Here is a 23,241-nt window from a genome sequence, read left to right on the forward strand (position 1 = left end):
AATGTGAGGGGTGTACTCACTTTTGTGATACACTGTATATGTAATATTTTATAAATAATATATATATATATATATATACAGTATATATATTTATTTTATATGTAATTTTAATTTTGCGACATCTATTAATAGTGAATGTAAAGAAAAGAGAGACTGCAAAGTAATAAAAAATTAAACATTTCACAAGAATAATTTTTAATTTATACTATTAGTGGCATTTTAAGCTCAGTTTTTATTATGTAAATAAGATAAAATACGGACAATGTGAAATACCAGGCGTAAACAAGATGAGGGTAATTACTTTTTCTCAACACTGTATATTGGTAGACTGTTTGAAAGACCAAACATGAATGGATCCTATAGGGTCAGTTTATCTGAGCACGTCTGTATGAACAATACAGCGTTCTAAATTCATCTCATGGATCCTATTTAAATCAGGAAGACGTACATGGAAACGGTTTCCTCTGATTCTTTACCATAGTGCACTTAGTCGTATCAAAAACAGTTTGTTTAGGTTGAAAATGTCCTGGGTTTTTCCATTAGGGAGAAGCATAGTGACTCAGCCATTAAAAAGTAAATAGTAATTAAACAGAGACGCCTTTCAATTGTGCTTGTAAGTGAGAACACAGGGAAGAAGCCACACAAAGCACTGCAGAATGAATACCCCCCACATAAATACCTCCTTCCCCACTGTCCTGCTCTTCTGGATTCCTGGTCACAGATAGCTATAGTACACTTAAGATTAAAACTTGAAATATCTTGACAATTGAGAAAAAGCTGTGCTGTTATGAAGCTTTACCAAATACTCTTAAGGAAAGACTTTGAAGATATACAGCAAAAGGTAATTTAAGATACAGTCTTGGTCTCATGGTCAGGTGTCCACAAACATATTAATCACATCCATACTAATGACAACCATATTGGGCGGCACGGTGGCTAAGTGGGTAGCACTGTCGCCTCACAGCAAGAAGGTCCTGGGTTCGATCCCAGGTGGGGCGGTCCGGGTCCTTTATCTGTGGAGTTTGCATGTTCTCCCCGTGTCTGTGTGGGTTTCCTCCGGGTGCTCCGGTTTCCTCCCACAGTCCAAAAACATGCAGCCTGAATTGTCCTATAGGTACCCAGCTGCTAGGATGCATAAACCAGTGCATTGTAGTGCCGGTCCCAAGCCCGGATAAATAGGGAGGGTCGTGTCAGGAAGGGCATCCGGCATAAAAACTGTGCCAAATCAATAATGTAGATCACGATCCGCCGGCGACCCCTAACGGGAGCAGCCGAGGAAATAAATACTGTAGATAATTGACTAATGACAACCATATTAATGAACAAACCTTTGGTCATATTGTGTAGTTACATTTTCTTAACCAAATGTAGCATTTTCCTACAGCTACAGGTAAGTTTTGGGCCAACATTTGGGCCAGGTTATATCTTTTGAGAGTACAGAAAAACGTATCATTATTGTTAAGCTTGGTAACTGCGAACACGCCAGATGTTTTGGGACAAGGTTTAATTTTACTAAAGCATTCCTATATCTGATTTAACACATTTAATGTCTGCATGGAATCTTACTAGTGCTCATCTTTGCTCTTTCTAGTGGCTACTGTCTAAGGATAATGTTGTGAATGCATGTACGTTACTTGCTTGTGGACCCTGATGTCATTCTGCATGAACCCATTTCTACATTAATTCATCTCTGGTGCATGCCAAAACCCTAGACCTGACTAGGTCTTTCTCTCTCACCTTCACTCTCTCACTTCATTACATAAAAGCACTATGGGAAAGAATGGAGCTCAAAGTAACGACCATAATCTTTCCTTCAAGAAAGCTATCCTACAAGCAAGGAGTCCATCGTTCTCAGAAGACTCGACCTTCCCCAAACATACCAGTGGATTTGGAACACCATCCTACCTTAGTCCTACTTTTGAGCACAAGAAGCAAAAGGCTTTGGAACTCAACCAGGCGAAGGAACTGTACCGAAGCCTTGCCGACGAGATTGCAGGCATCAGAAGCTCAGCCAGGACAGTGAAAGTGGGTAAAAAGTGGGCAGGAAGTGATGTAAGGGCAATGGGGCCACCTACCGTAAGCTGGAGGATCTGCTGAACGCGCTGCATGGGAAGGCGAACGGGGAGCAGGCCAAACTTCTGCAGCGTCTCCAGGAGGAAGTGGAGGTCGACAAGAGCTATTTCCTGTGCCACTTGCTGGAAGTCCATGGACAGCTTGTTGAAACAGTTGGGAGAAGAGAGCAGGAAGCCAAAGAAGGGCAAGTAGTCAATCCAACAAAGACAAAATCAAAGGATTTTTGGGAAAATGATCTCCCAGAGTCGTTAATCAAAGGAACGCCCTTTGTTACCTACTCTCATTCACGTTCTCAAAGGCGTTTGTACCCACCACCTACACGGAGGAATGAACAAGGCTTGGAGAGCTCATCTGGATGTAAAGAATCTGACACAATCCCAGATTGCATATCCCCAGTTACAGAAAATACCAGCAAGGGAGATCTTTCTGGAACCATTGTTGATGAGATTTTACCTGAGGTGTGTTGGGACCTCCAGAGTTACAGTTCATCTGTGGAAAATCTGACTCCATCCAGATGTTCCGAAGACGACATGGAGGACGGGGTAAGTTCTGGTATTTTGTGATTTGGACTGCTTTTGGCTGTGTGTTTTTTTGGATGACCGGATAGACATGAGCATGTTGCACTTCTTATATTTTAAGAAGTCAATGGGGAAGAGTTTGGTAGGGGCAACTGGTGGCTATTTTTAGACTATCGAAGTGGTATTTTGCAATTCACAGGGCTCTCTCCTCTTTCTGCTGACACAACTCAGCTCTCTTCAAATATTCCTGCCTGTTCTGACCTCATCAACTGTGACAGGCCAGCATTTACAGCATTATTGGTAGAGGAAGTGCCAACAAAAGAGATGCCCTAGCTTTATCACCTTGCTGTGTTCCTATCTCGGATGGCATGATGCAGCCATCAGGTTTTTACATTGGCAGATAAGAACTTGGCTAGCTTCATGTTTTTATAAAAGCTTTAGGGGACACAGGAACACAGTCATGTGCTTGACGATGAAGAGATCAATATTTTATTCAGCCATCCTAGATGTATGCGGGGGCCAGGGCATCTATCATCTAGTGTTGGTCTTGTTTAAGCACTGCTGAATAATTCATCGCCGCTACAGCGTGCAGGCCAGAGAAGACCGAGCCTTACTGTTTTGTTCAAGTAGACCATGAGATGTTTACCCCTAGTTCAAGCTAGGGTTCTGCAATAAGATGACACTTACTTTATTAGGAACACTTACATGGTACATACATTCATTGATTATTTTATAAGCCTCACCTATCATACAGATAAACTTTGTAGGTATACAATTACTGTTTGTAGCCCATCAGCTGCTTTGTACACCCCTTTTAATCCACTGACTAGACATTATTTGGGGTTCCCTTTCATTTACATTTACATTTTCGGCACTTCGCAGACGCCTTTATCCAAAGTGACTTACAGTGAACAGTCTAAGCAGTTGAGGGTTAAGGGCCTTGCTCAAGGGACCAACCTTCTGCTTACTAGTCCAGTACCTTAACTGCTAGGCTACAACTGCCCCTTTTAATTAATCCAATCGTGAATAAATACTGACTACTTGAGTGTTCATCTGAACCAGCGGTTGTCAGTGATATTTTCTTGGACCCCCGCCCCTTCTTCTATATTTAAAAACATTGTCTAGGACCCTCTTGACACAGGTTATGATATTGTTCTTACACTGTCAGCAAGGATGACAAAAGGTATTGTCTTCTTGTTTATGGGAATTTTAAAGAATCAATGATGAAGGGAAACACATTATCTTGGTATTTTTTGATTTTGGATACATTTTAAGAACTTACTGAGGCCCCCTGGTGGATCATGGCCCCCTGGTTGAGGACCACTGATATACTCGGATAACCTATAGAGTATGGGTGTTCTACTATTTAAATATTTCTCATTAAGCCATCAAGATTTCAACCAATAATTATTTAGTGCACATAACGCAAGTTTGATTTGATTTCGCCAAGAGTGTATGCTTAAGGTGTGTCTTCGTTTGATGCTGGATGCCTCATTGTTCGCTGTTGATTGGTATAGACCCCTTTAATCTAACTTTTCTAAAGCACTGCCGGATGAAGAGCTTAGTTTTTTTGTTGTTGCATTTTTTCCACCAATTTTCCTTCCAATCTAGTCATATCCAATCACCCGATTGCATTACGCTTCCTCTCTTCTGATGTTGACCTCAACTCTGACTGATCAGAGCCGTGACTAACACACGCCCCCTCCGACACGTGTGCCTTTTCGCCTGCAAAAGGGGAGTTTATATGCGGATCAGCTTTGTGTATGGAGAGACACACCCTGATCCTCATTATCCCTTGTCCCTGTGCAGGAGCCATCAATCAGCCAGTAGAGGTCGTAATTGCATCCGTTATGAGGAATCCCCTCTGGCACCCACCCTTGAACAACAAGCCAATCGTTCATGTAGGCACTTCCAACTGACGAGATTGAGAGTTTAGTTTTTATTTGTTTCATTACTGCTTACTTTAGAAACTCCACCCAGTTTGGTTTGCTTAATTAATTTGAAATTAACTTGTAAAAAAGGAAAATCAGGCATCCTGCCCGTCTAGCTCTAGCGCTTTGCATCATGCTTTATTCAGGGTTTGTTTAGTCTTTGTCTCTTGAAGGAATAGATTCATAAGTCGGTTGCCTTTTTATTTTAGGAAGATGGAGCAGTTCGTGGCATAATTAGGTCGTCTCAGGGAAATCCATCCCTCCCCATTCCCAAAAGTGACATGATTTACTAGGAAGAATTTTGAGTTACTTATAAATGTCTGAGCCCAACACAAACCAGAATCTGCTGTATTGGATCAGTGCACAAAAGCAAAACTTTTGCTCGTGAGATGTATGTTTTCTTTTTGCGGCAACATAGAGCTAGCTACTATGTGTGTTATTGCTGGTCCTGCTAAGAAAAGCAGCCTGTAATCTTTAAAATATAGCTTTGCAGTATTCTTTGGATTAAGGACTCTTCCATTCATTATCTTTTTCCAAAATGTGTGTCAGGGCTTATTTCTGACTGCCTGCTTCTTTGAAGTACCATGAAGATTTGCATTGCACGGCTTCAAATCCTAGATTCTATTCAGTCAGCAGTTCCTCTGGGTTTATCCGGCAGGGTCTTTCTTCTGCTAGAAGATGCCTTTCATCTAATTCCAGTCTCTGTTTTCCAGTCCTATTTCTTTTCCAGTCTTTCTACTGTCTTTGAATCAAGTGTAACTGCTACTGAAAGCTGAAGATAAAGCATGCAGTTACATTTTGTGTGCTAAATACAGAAAATGACTGAATACTTTGTGAATTCTGGATATCAGCTTTTGACTTTTGGATAATAGTAATAATAATAAAGAAAAACTTTACAAGCATGTCACTTTGTCATTATGAGTGATTGGTGATATTATCCATTCTAAATCAAGATCTGGTGACTTCTGGTGGTAATGGCAAAACCCCAAACTCAGATGAGTGTTCCTCCAACCATAATTTGGCGTCTCTAGACGTGTGCGGTGGTGCATTGTCCAGAATGAATGCAGGACATGAACGGGTGTAGCTTCCACCTGTCAGAGATATTCGTAGACGTACCAGGGGTCTGATGGAATGCCAGCTAAACAAACCCTGCTGTGCTACCCATGCGCCAAAGAGACAAATTTGTCTCAGGGAAGAAAAGGCAGGATCCAACGGTGCAACAGTGAATGCTACTGTCTGGTCATGTGCTGGCTCTAGCGGTCGGACAAACAGGCTGCTCAGTTTGACCCTCCATACTTGCTAAAACACAGCATGTGGCCTTACAAATTTTGAAGATGTGTGCCAGTGTGGTCATCCAGCGCAACTGTCATCCAATAAATATCTATTTATACACCCAAATTAGGACAATGCACGAAGTGTTTAATAGCACAAAACAATGATCTGTAATAATATTGACATCTCTTAACCCAGTGACTGATTTAGGACCTTTTTATTCACAAAAGAGCCTAGAGTCTTTGAAACCTCTCACTGTCTATCCCAGCAGACTGAGACACATCATGTTTTCTCCATCCATCACTGTCAGTCTCTTTAGATTGACACAACTCATCCATTCTAATAGGAATGCCCTTAATACTATATATAGGTGTTAGAAAAGAGAAAAATGACCAGGAAATATTTTAAATCAGCGAGGAGGTATTTATGTCTTTTACGTTTTCCCCAGCCTTGGGCCATGTCTAGTCCATTAGATCTTCTCTGTATGCCTAAGGTTCCCCAGATTACCAGTTATGTGCCAGTCCTATTACTCAGTATAATTGAAGAGATGGATCTAACCTTATGCGGCTGCCTCTGACAGAGCTATCAATATGATGCTAACAGATCATTTTCTTATTCCTGCTGGCCGACCAAAATAGATTTTCGCATGCGAGTGAAATCAGTAGGATTTTATATAGTAGAAATAAATTAGACATGCACATTTTACTGGGAGAAGTGTTCAATTCTTTCGCTTTCTTTTAAGTAAAGAATAGACGGCCTCGCTTTTTGATGTAGATCTTTTACTTTCCAACTGGGTACTGAATGAAGCTGGCTCATAACCTACTCACATACATTTTAAGCAGGAACTGTTTTTTCCCATTAAGGGGAGCACTATATCAAAAAAGATGCAGTCTGTAATTCTGTTCCTTCAGCAAGTAAAATATGGATTTTTTGAAGTATTCTATTTTAGCAGTTTAATTATAACTGAACTGGATTATAATAATATGCTTGAAGAATAAAAATGAGTGAACGATTCCTCCCCTTCTTCTCCAGAGCTCTAAGAAGAACAAAAAACAGCTCTCCCTTTTCCAGGTTCCATTTTCTGATCTATTATTGTTTGTAACATGTAATTTGTAACATTTACATTTTTCCTGTCTGCTCTCACTTGTTTCTGCACAGTGCTCAACCAGGTCGGTGGATTCACTAAGACTTGATCTCTGTCTGAGACACTCAGTGAAGGAGGACTAGTGTATTAGACTTTAGAAGTCTCTTTTGAGCCATCCAGAGGTGGACCTGCTGCAGTGCTTCCTTATAGTTTGGTCCTGTTGTCCTATCAATTTCCCCCAAAAATCACAAATTCCTTACTCAAACAGGACTGAAAACACTCAAGTAATGTTTTTAAAACCCTGGGTCACGACCCACCTAAGACGAATTAAATAAACTTGTACGTGGAGGCTTTATGTTACAAAATGTAAACCACAGTAGGACCAGATTGTACAGAGAATGTAAGATGCATTGCTTGTGACGAACAAAATACGGGTCCCTTGAAAAAAACCCTGTTCTACACAACACGTGCATCAACTAACCTTGAAATCTGATGAACTACCTTCCTGCCTTAAGCATTACTGATATGTCAACATGCTGTTAAACCCACAAACAAACAAACAAACTATTCACTTTCTGGATTATCTGGTAGAGAGCAAAAATCATGGTTCTGTCAATTATGGCAAGTCGCCCAGACACTGAAGAAGCAAAGCATCCTCAACACCATCACACTACCTTAGCTTTGCACCATTGTGAAGAGATGCATGTCTTCCAGAAAGTTCCACATTAGTTCACAGAACTTTATCTCAAAAGGTATGATGATTTTCAAGGTGGTCAAGACTGTTATATTACTCTCGGTTAGCACTGTTTTTTCCATGAGTTAGCAACTCTTCCAAAGAAATGTCCAATAAATTTGGTTCAATGGTTGATTTAGGGGTTAAGAAGTTTTCAAAGCAGGTGGTGTAGAAAGTTTTTCATCAATAAATGCAATGGTTTTTTTTTATTCTGGATTTTGTGTGGACTTGTTATGATCTTGTTTGAGGATCTTCCCAAATAAGAAAGGAACAAATTACTTCAGATCAGTGGCATACATCAGTGCAGACACTTTTTAATAATAAGAAAATAATAATAGGATAGTACCTGTTGACACGTGAATACTTGGTAATCAGGTTGCCAGGTCCATGCTGTTTTTGAAGATAGCAGTTTAATTAATTTCTGACAATGATCCACCCAGCAGACCTTCAGTAGTACATTTTTATTGGTTGTTTTTACTGCTCAGTTTTATTATTGGCTTTATTCCCGTGGTGTGGAAGCCATTGATTATACTTTCACTATTGATCACATGAAACATAAAAATGCAATTATAATAACATTAAAACATAAAATACTGTCCAGAAAGGGTCAAATGCAGGTTTTCCAGGACCCATGTCACAGTCTTACCCTCTTCAGAAAATATCCCAGGCTTTATTGTCACTGGGATTACATTTCAAGTGATTTTACAAAGGTAATGAAGTAATTGGCAGTACAATGTCAGTATTACGGTACAAACTAGCAGACCTGATGGGGGCTGGGATTGCCTTCATCTGCCACACACAGGCTAAACAGGTTTAGGGAGCAACCTAACCCAAACTGATGTCATGATGTAATTCCTATTTCACCCCCAAGCCCCCCACCCCCCCTCCTATTTCCACGTCCTCTTATGTATTCAGCGCTCGTCTTTGGACGTCACCCGCAGCATTGTTTCTCAATGCTAATGTATAAGCAGCATGAGTCTGCTCGTGTGTGTCTGTCCCACAGCCCACTGCGCCGCCTCTTGAGCAATCAATAGGCACCCACATCATTCCAGCGTCATCTCCATGGAAACCAGCTCTCCCTGCGGCTGCCATTGGGTCCTGCGTAGAACCGTCTTGCTTTTCATTGGATATCTGAATCCAGCCATCCCACCTCATTTCCCTCTGTTCTGACACGAACATACACAAACATGCACTGGCTTTTTCGCCACACGATGCTCACAAGCTGCGTTCTTTTGCCGATCCTTTTGACTCAGCTCTCGCTTCTCAGTGTGGATTAGAAAGCAGTGACGCAAGGGAATAAAGTGCTGCATCTTACCCACAAGGCTTGAAGTGATACAGCTACCAAAAAGCAAGGTTGAAAAGAGAAGATTCCACGATGCTCTATACAGGTACACTTTGGAGCGAGAGGCACTCGACATGGCAACTATTTTTCAAATCGGCCGTTATGATGTGGCACGATCGCTCAGATCTGGTTTTACTGTTGAAGCAGTGAGACCCTGATCTAATGCGAGCTCTGAGATGTCACAGTTATTCTCTCAGCAGTCGAGCTATCTCTGGAACTGAATGTTCTTAGCATTGCATACGTAGTCTGACCCGGACTTACTTGTCTCATGTGGATCTTTGCAGAAGCAAAGCCTCATCCGAAAGATTTACTCAGAGGACATGTACTTTATGGACACTCTGCACGATTGACTGCTTCCTACGACCCGTTCCAGTTGTCACTGAGGTCAGGTTGAGCCATTGTGGTCTGGACAGTGACCTCTTCTATATGGCGACTGTGGATTTTTGCTTTTCTACAAAGCTCCTGGATGAATAGTCGACCTGTTCTTGAGACGCTGAGAAGCTGGTCATTTGCATAACTGGCGGAACTGATCAGGCGGTAGATTAGGATGTAGTTGATCCCGCTGTAGGCACTGATCACTTTAACCATTTCTTTTCTACTCGACACTCCTGTTGCCCTGCTATTAAATGTGCACTTTATCCGACCATATTGAGCCCCTCCATTAAGAGGAAACGATGCATGACCTATGCACTAGACCCGAACCCCCTGAACCATTGCAACCCTTTTCCCCATTAACGTCTTGCAGAACTTGTGATCCTGAACCTCCGGCTGGTCCAGAGCGTTCAGATTCAGAGCAAAAGAAGCCAGAGGAAGGCAAGGAAACAGAGGGCGTGGTCAACATGGCAAACTTAAATTCAACATCCATGGTCAATGGGAATATCAGCATGCTTGGCAAACGTCAGCGCTCTCTCTGTGAAGGTGTTAACAGCAGGGACGTGCAAGGGTTCTGTAAGGTAGGTGGATGGTGAAGGGTTCAGGAGAGTCAGAATGGGATCTAGGAGTTACTAGGCAACTCAAAATCTGAAATTTTATGAGCATCAAGCTTCAGGATGAGAAAGTTTATATGAACAAAAGTATATGGACAGCTGACACCTACATATCATATTAATGACTTAAGATTTTGAAAGTTGGTTCCACCATTCCTAGTGCAACAGCCTGCACCTCTGGAAAAGCTTCCACAGATATTTGGAACAAACATTTGGGATTTTAGTGAGCGTGTTGGACTTCACATTTCTTAGCCTTGCAGTTGACCCACATTAACAGTAGCCATAAACACCTCCACCCTTCTGAAAGGGCTTTCCAATGTTTTAAAATGTTTTACATTATAATTGAAATTGACCCATATTGGGTCATGGTGGGTTACTCAGTTAAGGCCCTGATGTTGGGCTAGAGGGCAACTGGCAGTCCACTTGATTCCAAATGTGATTAATTTGGTAAAAGTCAGAGCCATCTAGTTGTTTCCAATTCCCAAATGCAATTCCTCTGACCAAGGAGAGGCGCAGATTTGCACGCATCCCCTCCAACACAGAAGCAAATGCCGCTTCTTTTTACCTGCCAGAGGGGGAGTTGTCAAGAGTCTTATCATGCCACTATGCCACCGCTCATACAGCCAGCAGAGATTTCATTTGCAGTGGCATTGAGGAACCCCTTGACCTATCTTCCTCAGGCTTGCCCAGATGTGCCTCATAGATGCCCAACCAGGTAAACAGCAAAGCCCCAATTTTCTTTCAAACTCCTAATGCTATGTGGCTGTGGCGGCTCCCTGTACTATTTGTCTCTTTGTGGTGCTGGACCCATTATGACCCAATACGGTTTGAAGCATCAATTTCATAGTAAAGATGAAATGAATTGAATAGAGCTATTACAGTTAATATGGGCAACTCTGGCAAGACATGAATTGGGCACTGAAAGGTGGCACAAATTCCCACATACCCACTTTAAAACACTGAAACATCGGAAAGCCTTTCCAGAGGAGTGAAGGTGGTTATATATTTGGGGCAACTGCAAGGTTAAGAAATGAGATGTCCATCAAGCTCATAAATTGGTGTGCATATTCATGGACTCTAAAAATATATGTGAACTTTTGACCTTAAATTAGGGACTAGTGTGTCTTTAACGTTTCATTTAACTCAGATTGGAAAATCGTCTAATGTTACCAGTTCAACTTTTGAACCCTCAGATAAACGGCTTTAAGACAATGTTATAACACTGTGTCCGCATTTTGCCCCCAATCGTACTGGTAATATAGATGCCGTTTCTGAAAGTGCTGACCATCATGCTCATCTATTATTTGACTCGTATGTGGGCCAACACAATACTAGAAGCCACAGTAATGTATTTAGCAGTAGCTATTTTCAGAAGCAGTGGGTGACCTCAACCCATATTTTACTGCTGCAGAAAGTGAAAGACAGTGCAGTGCTGAAGTCACATAATTCTGCTTTATTGTAAATCAATACGGCACCTTAGCGATTCACCCTGACGTGTCCAAGAATGCTGGAGGGGATGCGATTTAGAGACACACAGACACCTCGGTCTGACCACAAGCTTCTTTTAAAGCTTCAGCAATAGATTGTAAAACTGCTTACTGGAAATGTTGCCATGTTTTTGAAAAGATGTTGATCAATCAAAAATGTCATGGCATAATGTCCATATTTTAGAGTTACTGTTGTGTCCTGATTTTAATGCTCATGGTCTGAGATATTGGACATCTTGCTGATGGATTATTCAAGGTAGGTCATCAATGATTAGACAGCACAGTTACAAGTATGTGGTCTCTAATATATTCATCTCGTAAGCCGTTTTCACACTTGCATCATGTACTCCTATGAAATCTCTGGTACACTTCAAAAATTGATGTTTACATTTACATTTTTGGCATTTAGCAGACACTTTTATCCAAAGTGACTTACATTATACAGTCTAAGCAATTGAGGGTTAAGGGCCTTGCTTAAGGGTCCAACAGTGGTAACCTGGCAGTAGTGTGGTTTGAACCTGCAATCTTTCGATTACTATTCCAGTACTTTAACCACTAGGCTACAACTGCCTTACCCTGTTTAGGTTTAGCTTGGGTATGGGCTATGTTGTATGTGAGATTTGCCAGGAATAGATCATTATAATTGGATAAACATGGCATCTGTGTTATAAAATGCTCTGATGGCAGTAAAACTAAATTATTTAATGAAACATAAGGGTATTAAACACAAAATCCACACATTTTTGTATAAACACTACATGGCCAAAAGTATGTATGTCGCTGATCGCTCATCATTCTGTGTTTACACCAGAAGCGTCACCATCCTTCTATGACAGTACAGCCCACTTGCTAGCGTACTGGCTAGTATCTACAGAGCATATTACAAAAATAAAACTTGAGCACAAATCAGATTCCTTTCCACCCAGTCTAATTGAATTTGAATGGCAGCCAGTCACATTGCTTTGGTGTCTGTCTAATTAAAGGGTTAGACAGCAGTAGTGATTGTTTTTAGGTGGTGTATGGAACTGGGCTCTTCCTATGGCCTTGCTTTTGAAAAACACCATCGCTCTGACTTCAACTGGACGCTGAACACAGTGTAAACATCTCCGCGTCCGGTGCAAACAAGTCCTGGGTCTTTGTGCCATTTATTTAGTTAGAGGATACTGATTCACAGTCTCTCACACTCCTTTGTCGTGGGGGTGGGGACGACTACAAACAACAAAGTTGTTCCCAGTGCTCTAAGGGAACACGACAACAAAGATTGGAAGAAATGCTAGGTGGTAGTTAGTCTGGGCTCTTACTTATATTTAGCAGTACGATTTTTTGTCCCCTGTGGTATCCTCACTACTATTTACCCTGCCAAAAAAGTCATTCTGTAAAATGTTCCCTTTTGGTTCAGAGTAGACCCCCACCCCCCATCCAAAAAGTCCTTTTCTGACCATGTGTAGGCACTGGAAGACCCGCACCTTCATTCTTAGCTGCTTTCCAATTAGTGCTGTTATCTTAGCCTATAAAAGATCAAACTATCAATATTTTTTGCTTGCCTGTACATATATTCCTGACTAATTTGAGGCACATTCTAAACAGCAGGGTTAGTTATTTATTGGCATGTTGGCATATTGATGCTTAGTCATTTAGTGGGTTACCTAGCCGTCTTCATGTAGGTTCATCATTGATAGATATTGTCTGGCCTTCCCTGCCAAATATGCTCAAGTGCAATTGTATTTATTTGAAAAGTATATTTTAACACATCGAAACATGGTGTTGATGATCGGCTCCAAAATTTAAGCAAGGTAATGACACCCCACCCCCTTCCCTAACCCATTAGACATGCGAGGCAGTCTGGGCATAATAAGACAGTAGGTCGGTTTTAAATGATGCATTAGGGATTATCAGATGTAGGGTTGAGCTCAGCAGGAGGCAGACGGAGAGTAGTGTGTGTGTGTAAGTGTGTGCGCTTACATTAGACACCCTCTAAGGAGTAATAAGAACTAATGAGAGGTTTTCATGAATGTGTAAGCACTGCACATTCTAAAGCTGCTCATATGCAGGGCGAGCAAACATCCTCTTTTTTTCCCAGGACATGTTTTCTTTATAGAGTTAAAATAAAAGTGTCCGCCAGGATTTTGAGTAATTAGACGTGACTAGATTGGAAGGAAAACTGGGAAAAGTTTTTACCACAGATCAGATGTGTTCTCACTTAAAATAAAAATCCTGAAGGGAAATGGCTTGTCTGTAAATTTCATCCGTGTGTAGTGCATCACTGGCTGTGAAATAAACATGACAAGAAAACTGTTTGTTCTGCGCGATCGCTGCCGTCTGTTTGCTGAAGTTTGACACCGAAACAATGTGTTTCTCCTCCATCTCTAGTAGGAACTATTCTCTAGGAAACAATGGTTTTAAAACCCATTTGATTAAGTTGTATTCTGAGTTGCAGAAAATTCCTATGTACAGAATACAAATTTAAACCTGGATATTTGTGCTTTCCACCAAATAGAACACAATAAAAAAAAACATGCTTAAAAAAAATAATAAAATGTCAAGCCACATGAGGCTGTAAAGCTTTAACGCTGAGAGGCATCGGTATGGATAATACACATTCAAAAATAAAATTATATCAGCGGCAGATCTGCTAGGTTTATAAAATGGTTAAATTAAAAGCAACCACTACTTGATCTAAAAGTGGTTATGTTACCACAGCTTGAGGTTGTAACACCTAAGAATTGATATTACTGAATTATGACACAGTCCTCCTCAACTACAGGTCTGAAATTATACTAAATTAATCTGCAAATATTACTGCAGCAGTACTTATGATTTTTGTTATATTTTGTTTTAATAAAATATTGTTACATTAGCAGATTAATTTCTTGGTATGGCACTTTAAATTCTTGCAGAAGCTTAAAATTTTAAACTGTGTTGATATAATGCCTTATTAGCCTTTATTTTTTCATCTAATGATGGGCTCAAGGTGAAAAATTTTATGCCAGTTAGACTTGGAAATAAGAGAGTCAGAATCACATGTTAATACCAAGTATGTGTTTTATCTATGTATTTACATTTACATTTTCGACATTTAGCAGACGAATATCTAAAGCGACAGTACTGTGACAGTATATTGTCTAAGCAATTAAGGGTTAAGGGTCTTGCTCAAGGGCCCAACAGTGTCAGCCTGGCAGTGGTGAGGCTTGAACCAGCGACCTTTGGCTTACTTAACCACTAGGCCACAACTGTCCCACAGTATAAATCACATCAAATTAAATCAAGTCAAAGTTATTTATATAGCACTTTTTACAGTAGACATTGTCTCAAAGCAACTTAACAAAATCCAGGACCAACAGATACAAAAACCCCTGTTGAGCAAGCCGAGGGCGACTGAATCAGTGGATTTGAAAATTGGAAAAACTCTGGGCTTGCTTTTTAGTCTGGTTTTTTGTGAGATGTAGTGGTTTTCTTGTAATGGGTTTTTTATTTTGAATATTGCATGTGGACATGGTATGTTTGGACATTTTTATCTCATTGATTGTCATTAATTGTCAATTGTTAATTGTCAGTCAGTAAGTGATTTACTTTTTCTTGACAACTATTCTCGAACAACTTGTTTAGCATTGGCAAAACATTTAGATGGAGTCATGAAAAAGATTTAGAGAGATTTACCTAAAGAAGACAAACCATTTCATGAGCTAAAAGAATGCAGTGCATTTGCTACTGCCAAAATGTAACTTAATTTAATGAAACACTACGCCATTTATTGTGCTGGGTCTGAATCCAAAGGGCTCGCTATTGTGGTCCATCAATGCTTAACTTGTAAGCTGCAAATTCATTTTGGTCATAGGCTTTAGAAATGCAATTTAACATCCTAAGATTACCTTAGACTACCTTAGAAGATTGGAGGTTTATTGTCAGGCTGCCTTGCTGTCCATACAACTTTAAACAAGCTAAGCTAACAGACGCTGAAAACTAAAAACTGAATTACATTTACCTGTTGTAATCCATCCGGTCAGACACCTGACAACATTGTCAACCCATTTTCTACACTTTTATTAAACAGTTTGTTAATTTCTTCTGGGCCTCTTCCGTTTCGTCTTTTGTCATCTCTTTTATAAGGTGTACAAGGTGTAGAGTCAAAGTCTTTATTCAAATTTTTTTTCTTCTTTAATCTTCACAAGAAGGGTATTTGAATCATTTTATGTCAACCTCAGAATGTCAGACTGTGAATAAAAGCTCCATTTATGAGCAGGTGATTATTACGCCTTTATATTAGTCCTCTGGTATTAGATAATAAATCCAGTTTTATTAGCTGTATTATCTTTTTATGTTCCATCCCATGATATTCTCTCCATTGTACTGAGCTAATTAAGCTGACACCCGCTTTCAGACTTGAAGCCGGATTTTGATAACACCCAAATTCTTGTTTCAGAAGTTCTATCCACCTTGCATGACTTGTATCCTGTCTTTGGTGTTGAGTCTCACAGGAGTCTGTTGTGGAGTCTCACAGGGCCAGCCATGATCTCTAATGAGATTCCACATCTGGGAAAAGTATTGGCAATGGATTGCATTAAAGGGAGCTAAAACTAAGCACGACTGTGCTCACAAATTTCATAAAACCTGCCTATTTTCAACCCAAAGGGATTAATCCATAAAAAGTATAGGAAGTTTTTTTCTTTTTTCATTTTGCTAAGTGTGGTGAATTTATTTGTTTGCCAGGACGTCTTGTGCTTTTGCATCGATTTCTGAGCATGCTCTACTTAACATTACTCAGGACTTACTGTCCTTATCTTTTTACCTACTTAAGTGTCCTAGAGGTTTTTTAAAGGATAAAACTTCTACTGAAGAGAGCATAAGTACACTGCATTCAACATACCCACCCTCCCCCAAAGCACCTGTCACAGGACCAAATGTTTGTGGGCCAAGGTGACCCAACAGTTCAGAAACTCAACCTGTGCAAGTGAGAAAATACATCTATGGACCCGACAGCCTCTTTATCTATGATGCAGTGATTAATGTCAGCCCAGTGTGTGTTTGTTTGGAGGACATGTCTAAATAGTTTGTAGACACAGTATATAGATTATTCTCCAGGCCACCCAAGAGGATGGGTCTCTGCTGAGTCTGGTTCCTCTTAAGGTTTCTTCCTATAATGTTAAGAGAGTTTTTCCTTGCCACTGTCACCCTTGGCTTGCTCAACAGGGGTTTTTGGTCTGTTGGTTCTGGATTCGGTCTTTGAGACATTGTCTATTGTAAAAAAGAGCTATACAAATAAATTTGACTGGACTTAAAATTGACACCTGACAATTAGCTTGTTAGACATCCCATTTTAAAATCATTACAATTAGTGTGTACCTGAGTTTTTAATCGAGACAGCCTCCATTCTTTGACTTTCCGAAACATTTTGGATTGTGTCTGGAAAAGCCTGTTTAGTCAAATAGCAAATGTAAGGTCAGGCACTGATGTTGGACGAGAATGTCTGACTTTTGTTTGAGGTCAAGGCTCTGTGCAGGCCTCTGGAGTTGCCTTCACACCAAACCCATCAAATCATGTCTTTATGGACCTTGCCTTGTGCCGGAAAGGAAAAGGTGTTCGCCAAACTGTTGGTATGAAGTTTGAAGCTCATTAATTTTGTGCACCTGGTATTAATGGGTGGTGATAAAATACCTGCACAGGGTGTTGTATACTGTATAATAAACAATAATACAGAAACAATACTGTGTTTTTATTGAATACAGGTCAAAAATGACTTGCAAGTAAGACCACCAATCAGGCAAGGCTGGCATGATATTGTTGTTTGGTGTGTACTATGTTATGATGTTGGAATATTCCCTTTGGCTGTAGTCTTTAATCATAATTGAAGTATGCTCTTTTAATAATCCATGGGATCATTAGGCTTCCCTTAATTCGTCATCTAAATGGAAGACCTCTGTTGGAGCTTAATAGCTCTTAACAAAGCATATGCTATCTGAGAGGGGTGCTCTTAATTTTTCTGATGCTCGATTTCATCTTGGGTAATGATTTGTTGGTTCATGGTTTAATTAAGACAGTGAGCTTATGGTTACAGCAGAAGTTAGTCAGAAGTTAGGACTGTTGGAACCTTGAAGATGCTTTACCAGATTCGTTTGCCCTGATAGTTTCATCATTCACCAATGCGCACGAACGCACATAAATAAATTACAAATAAATAATGAGTCATGTGACTTTGCTCCTGGTTGCAGTATTCTACCATTCCATTTCTGATCCATCAGAATAGGAGGAAAATGAGCTAAATTTTGCAGCTGCTTTAATCCAGGTGTTTGTACTCGTCTGTCTTTTCCATCCATGTCTCTCCAAACCTCATTCTGTCAAATCCTGTCAGTGAGAAATGCTAGTCAAAGCTCTACAGATTTCACTCTCCCACCCACAAGCCACCCAAGCGCATTCACTCTCAGATCCAGCTACGGACACATCTCAGCGGGAGAGCTAAAAAAATGTTGTCAGCAGCACACGTCTGTTTCTTTGATCTGATTTAACTAAACATTTGATATGACAGTTTCAGACATTAAACGTCGAGGCTGCTTTTGTCTTTGGACATTTGGGAAAACTCATCAAGCAAAAATACAGCAAGTTAAAAAATGCAAATCTGCATTTTTAAATACCACGGCTTCTCTCCAGGGGGTCTTTATTATAGACTAATTAGTCTGCAGAAATGCATTTTTTTAAGCTACAATCTGGATGTTTTGCATATCCAGTGTCTTGGTTTCTGCCTTTTTTTTAACCAAGAGTATTTAAAACCGTGTGGGAATTTGAATTAATTTTCTTAATAAAGACCAAAACAAAAAGAAAACTGTATTTACCTTAAAATTGACAACCTATTTTAAAATGCATTAATATGAAACTACTGGACTTATTAATGCAGGAACAGTGGAAGCCTAGTGGGTAGAGCTTTGGGCTATCAATTGAAAGGTTGAGAGTTAGAATCCCAGCTCTGCCATACAGCCACTGTTGGACCCTTGAGCAGGCCCTTAACCCTCTCAGCTCCAGGGGCGCTGTGTAATGACTATATTTCCATTCAGAATTTTGTTGTACTGTACACCTGTATATGTATATGTGATAGGGCTTTTTCAGGCAGCTAGAGTTCCTCCAAACCAAACTCAGCACATTACCCTAGCCCACTTTAGAAGACGGAGAATACAATACCTTTATTTATTTATAGTGGTGTACAGTACAACAAAATTCTTTCTTCTCATATCCCAGGTTGGTTGGAAGCGCAGGGTTAGCCATTGTACAGTGCCCCTGGACCCAAGAGGGCTACAGGCCTTGTTTAAGGGCCCAACAGTGGCTGCTTGACAGAACTGGGATTCAAACTCTCAACCTGTCCCTAATGCTGAGATCCGGGTTTGAATCTCAGTAATGGTATCGGCCAGCCAAGCATCTACACAGGCGTCATTTGCTATGTCTGGTGGTAAGGATTGGCACCCTGTCCAGGGCATTTCAGCTTTGCGCCTAGTGTTACCCTATGAAACCAGAGCTGCCAAAACCCTGACCTGGATAAAGCTGTTGATAAAAATTAAATGAAAAATAAAAAGATTGATATACACCTGAATTCAATATATAATATAAGTATAAAATAATTTAAATAATTGTGGTGTCCATATACAGGGGTTGGACAAAATAACTGAAACACCTGTCATTTTAGTGTGGTGGGTTTCATGGCTAAATTGGACCAGTCTGGTGGCCAATCTTCATTAATTGCACATTGCACCAGTAAGAGCAGAGTGTGAAGGTTCAATTAGCAGGGTAAGAGCACAGTTTTGCTCAAAATATTGCAATGCATTCAACATTATGGGTGACATACCAGAGTTCAAAAGAGGACAAATTGTTGGTGCACGTCTTGCTGGCGCATCTGTGACCAAGACAGCAAGTCTTTGTGATGTATCAAGAGCCACGGTATCCAGGGTAATGTCAGCATACCACCAAGAAGGACAAACCACATCCAACAGGATTAACTGTGGACGCAAGAGGAAGCTGTCTGAAAGGGATGTTCGGGTGCTAACCCGGATTGTATCCAAAAAACATAAAACCACGGCTGCCCAAATCACGGCAGAATTAAATGTGCACCTCAACTCTCCTGTTTCCACCAGAACTGTCCGTCGGGAGCTCCACAGGGTCAATATACACGGCCGGGCTGCTATAGCCAAACCTTTGGTCACTCGTGCCGATGCCAAACGTCGGTTTCAATGGTGCAAGGAGCGCAAATCTTGGGCTGTGGACAATGTGAAACATGTATTGTTCTCTGATGAGTCCACCTTTACTGTTTTCCCCACATCCGGGAGAGTTACGGTGTGGAGAAGCCCCAAAGAAGCGTACCACCCAGACTGTTGCATGCCCAGAGTGAAGCATGGGGGTGGATCAGTGATGGTTTGGGCTGCCATATCATGGCATTCCCTTGGCCCAATACTTGTGCTAGATGGGCGCGTCACTGCCAAGGACTACCGAACCATTCTGGAGGACCATGTGCATCCAATGGCGGTGCCGTGTATCAGGATGACAATGCACCAATACACACAGCAAGACTGGTGAAAGATTGGTTTGCACAGTCACCAGATCTAAATATTATTGAGCCACTTTGGGGTGTTTTGGAGAAGCGAGTCAGGAAACGTTTTCCTCCACCAGCATCACGTAGTGACCTGGCCACTATCCTGCAAGAAGAATGGCTTAAAATCCCTCTGACCACTGTGCAGGACTTGTATATGTCATTTCCAAGACGAATTGATGCTGTATTGGCCGCAAAAGGAGGCCCTACACCATACTAATAAATTATTGTGGTCTAAAACCAGGTGTTTCAGTTATTTTGTCCAACCCCTGTATGTTTACTGTATAGTGTAAGTATATGCTGTTAGCGACTTTTGAAACTGGGGGAAATATTTTTACTATATTTATTCTGTGGGACTTATATTATTGATATAAAATATAGAAATAGTTTAAGGGAATTGTTACTCTTTCAAAGCCCTGTAGTCACACATGCTTTATTAATTACTTCAGGGGTGAGAAAAAATAGATCAAAGCTTGTAGTGTGTAATTTTATTTATTTATGGGCTGCATCAGAATGCAGCTGCATGAATATTATAGTAAGGAAGCGTGACTGTACTGCTTCCGTAGCCATCCTATACACACACGCACACCTACTCACTTTCAAACCCCATGTTTACTGCATGACAAATCAAGGCGGACGGAAATGAAATGAGAAATAAGTTTTGTGTAGAAAATTGTATTCTGACAAATCGTTTTCATCATGCACAAGCAAATGAAATGTCAGACTTCAAGTCACCTGTTTTTGTGTGACTGTTATGGATGTAGGCTGGAAATTGCACCCCTCTGATTGTTATCTCCCCCTCACACATAAACAGGCGTACTCTCTGGATTTGAAACCTGTTATCAGATCAGTACACCCCCTCGCTGTGCCTTGTTGGAGGAAAGATGTGTTGTTTTCCTGCATTAATTTCAGTCTAGAATAAGCTTGTTACAGCGTGACAGTAACTCAGCACTTAATCCCTTTTAAAGAGCATGTCTGTCATGCCAGGATGGGGATTTTAATCATTTCTGCAACTGCAACCATGACAATTAATGTTGAGTTATACCCCACCTGGTGACTATAACACTCTCCACTCTTTCTTTAAGGGTTTCTCTTCATGGTATTTTTACACACAAAGCTCTACTTCAATTTTTGTCACCACTGCCTTCTGACCACTGCCTCCCAGACATAGCCAGTAGTGCCTGTGTAACCCGACCGGCCAATAGTAGGCTAGCGGATTTTACTGCTGTGCAGCCTAAGCAACACAGCTCTTCTTCAGTCAGGTTCTAATTATCATAATATAGTCTGTCTTTTTCTGACCCTCTGTCCAGTGATCTAACTCTCACATCTTGCTCTAGGTCAGTCGGACAGGGTTGTTTTTAACCAGTACTGTACAGTCTAACTAGCAATAAACTGCCATAATATAATATTCAGCAAGCCAGAGAAAGCTGAGCCATTGACATTTTTGAATTGAGCTTAAAGTGTATTCCAGACTTGGAAGACTCCATGTAGTTGTTCATTCCAGAATCTTGTCTGTTTGCCTGTCAACTATTGTCTGCAGATATCTCATTCATTAAATCTAACAGTGCATTGTTCATGTTCTTTACTACAGTCTGAGAAAGCAACATCCATAAAAGACATGGTTTGACAATTTTGGTGTTAAGGAACTCAAGTGGCCTGCACAGAAACTTAAGTGAAGCCTCAAATTTAGATTAAACTGAAATGTGAACCAGTGTTACTGGTGGAACATAAGTGCCTAATCTCACAAATGCTCTTTTGTGCCTCCCAAAATAAATAAACTCTTTATTAATGACCATAGTTTTGGAATGTGATGTTAAACAAGCTCATACTTAAGTGTCCACATACCTTTGGCTGTATATGTGTGTGTAGAATATGTAGTCACTATCACCATACATCTACATACTGGTGATTTTGTATGTGTAGTCTGTACAGTCTGGGTATGTTCATTTATTTAATGCATAAGTGTGAATTATTGACCTGAAGATGTGGTAGTAGAGTGGCACAGTGGCTCAGTAGGGAAGTGCTGTCACCTCACATCAAAAAGGTCCTTGGTTTGATTCCCAGGTGGAACGATCTGGGTCCTTTTGTGTGTAGTTTCCTTTGGGTGCTCTGGTTTCCTCCCACAGTCCAAAGACAAGCAGGAGATACAAAAACACCCTTGGTATGAGTGTGTGTGAATGTGTGAGTGTGTTTGACCTGTGATGAGCTGGCAACCTGTCTAGGGTGAATTGGACCCACCGGTAGTAAAACAGACAATGAATAAATGATGGTGGTCCTTTTTCCCAAGCAAGACAAAGACAAACAGTCACTGCCAACAGTCACTGTGTCCACACGTGTTGGGGGAGGCATGCAGCGGACATCTCAAGAGCAATAGGGATTAAGTTTATATAGCAATAGTTTACCTATTAGTCATTTTTATAAAATGTGAGTATTGTTCTTAGTGTTTTTTGTTGTATATTGTCCTTAACAATTCTATTCTTAAAACTTGGCATCGGTTAAGCACACGAACTCCTGGCAGGAAAAGTGTGGGCTGGTGGGATCTTCCTCCACCTAGTGATTTATCCTTCTATTCTCTCAGCTAGTGTCCTGGTCTGTTATTTCCTCCTGCAATGTCTCATTTGGCTTATTAGTGCCTTGTTGAACCGCAAATCACTCCCATAGTACATTAGTGTTCAGCGGAGACCGTATGCACACACATTCACACAGAACCCCTAAAGACCCCTTGACATTTGGGTGACATTAAATTTGTGTCCCATTTGGCCCTTACAATTTAGCACATATGCACTCAGACCTTCTAATTACGACAGCCACTTAGAATGAAAATGGCAGCTGGTTAAGAGAAGGTTAAGTCCAAAATTTATTGTCTTTAAAATGGGGCATTCTGTGTCACAGAGCCGTGCTGTGTGTCATAGTCCCTGGTTTTAAACAGATATGCTCGCAGGCAGGTACAGCAGCTTGTCCCAAAACTTAATCTTTTGTTTATTAATAAGGATACATTTATTTTATATATAGGAAGCGTGAGGATGAATCAGCTCAATGAGGTTTTTTAGTGATGAATAAGTAGAAGAAGTGGAGACACTGCCAAGGATATAGTAAAACAGAAGATGCTGTTACTGCTGCAGAGTGAGTTTTTGCATTTCACACCACAAAGCCACAGGTAACACTACATAGTCAAGGAAGCATTACCATACTTTTACCAGCTTTTTAAGAATTGAGGTACCTTTGGGTACCATGTTCTCAGGTCTTTGTTCT

At 40.6% G+C, this 23,241-nt stretch overlaps 1 protein-coding gene across 1 annotated transcript in view; it reads left to right on the top strand.

Moving 5' to 3' along the window:
• Positions 1-1,780: 1,780 nt before the first annotated feature.
• Positions 1,781-23,241, top strand: part of LOC134303729 (peripheral-type benzodiazepine receptor-associated protein 1-like) — an 80,189-nt gene continuing 58,728 nt past the window's right edge. The window contains exons 1-2 of the mRNA XM_062989200.1: positions 1,781-1,792; positions 2,058-2,615. Of these exons, the coding sequence (XP_062845270.1) occupies positions 1,781-1,792; positions 2,058-2,615 (570 nt within the window). The remainder of the gene's footprint in view (positions 1,793-2,057; positions 2,616-23,241) is intronic.

Source organism: Trichomycterus rosablanca, chromosome 26 (genome assembly GCF_030014385.1).
Source record: "Trichomycterus rosablanca isolate fTriRos1 chromosome 26, fTriRos1.hap1, whole genome shotgun sequence".
In the NCBI taxonomy this organism is placed as follows: Eukaryota; Metazoa; Chordata; class Actinopteri; order Siluriformes; family Trichomycteridae; genus Trichomycterus; species Trichomycterus rosablanca.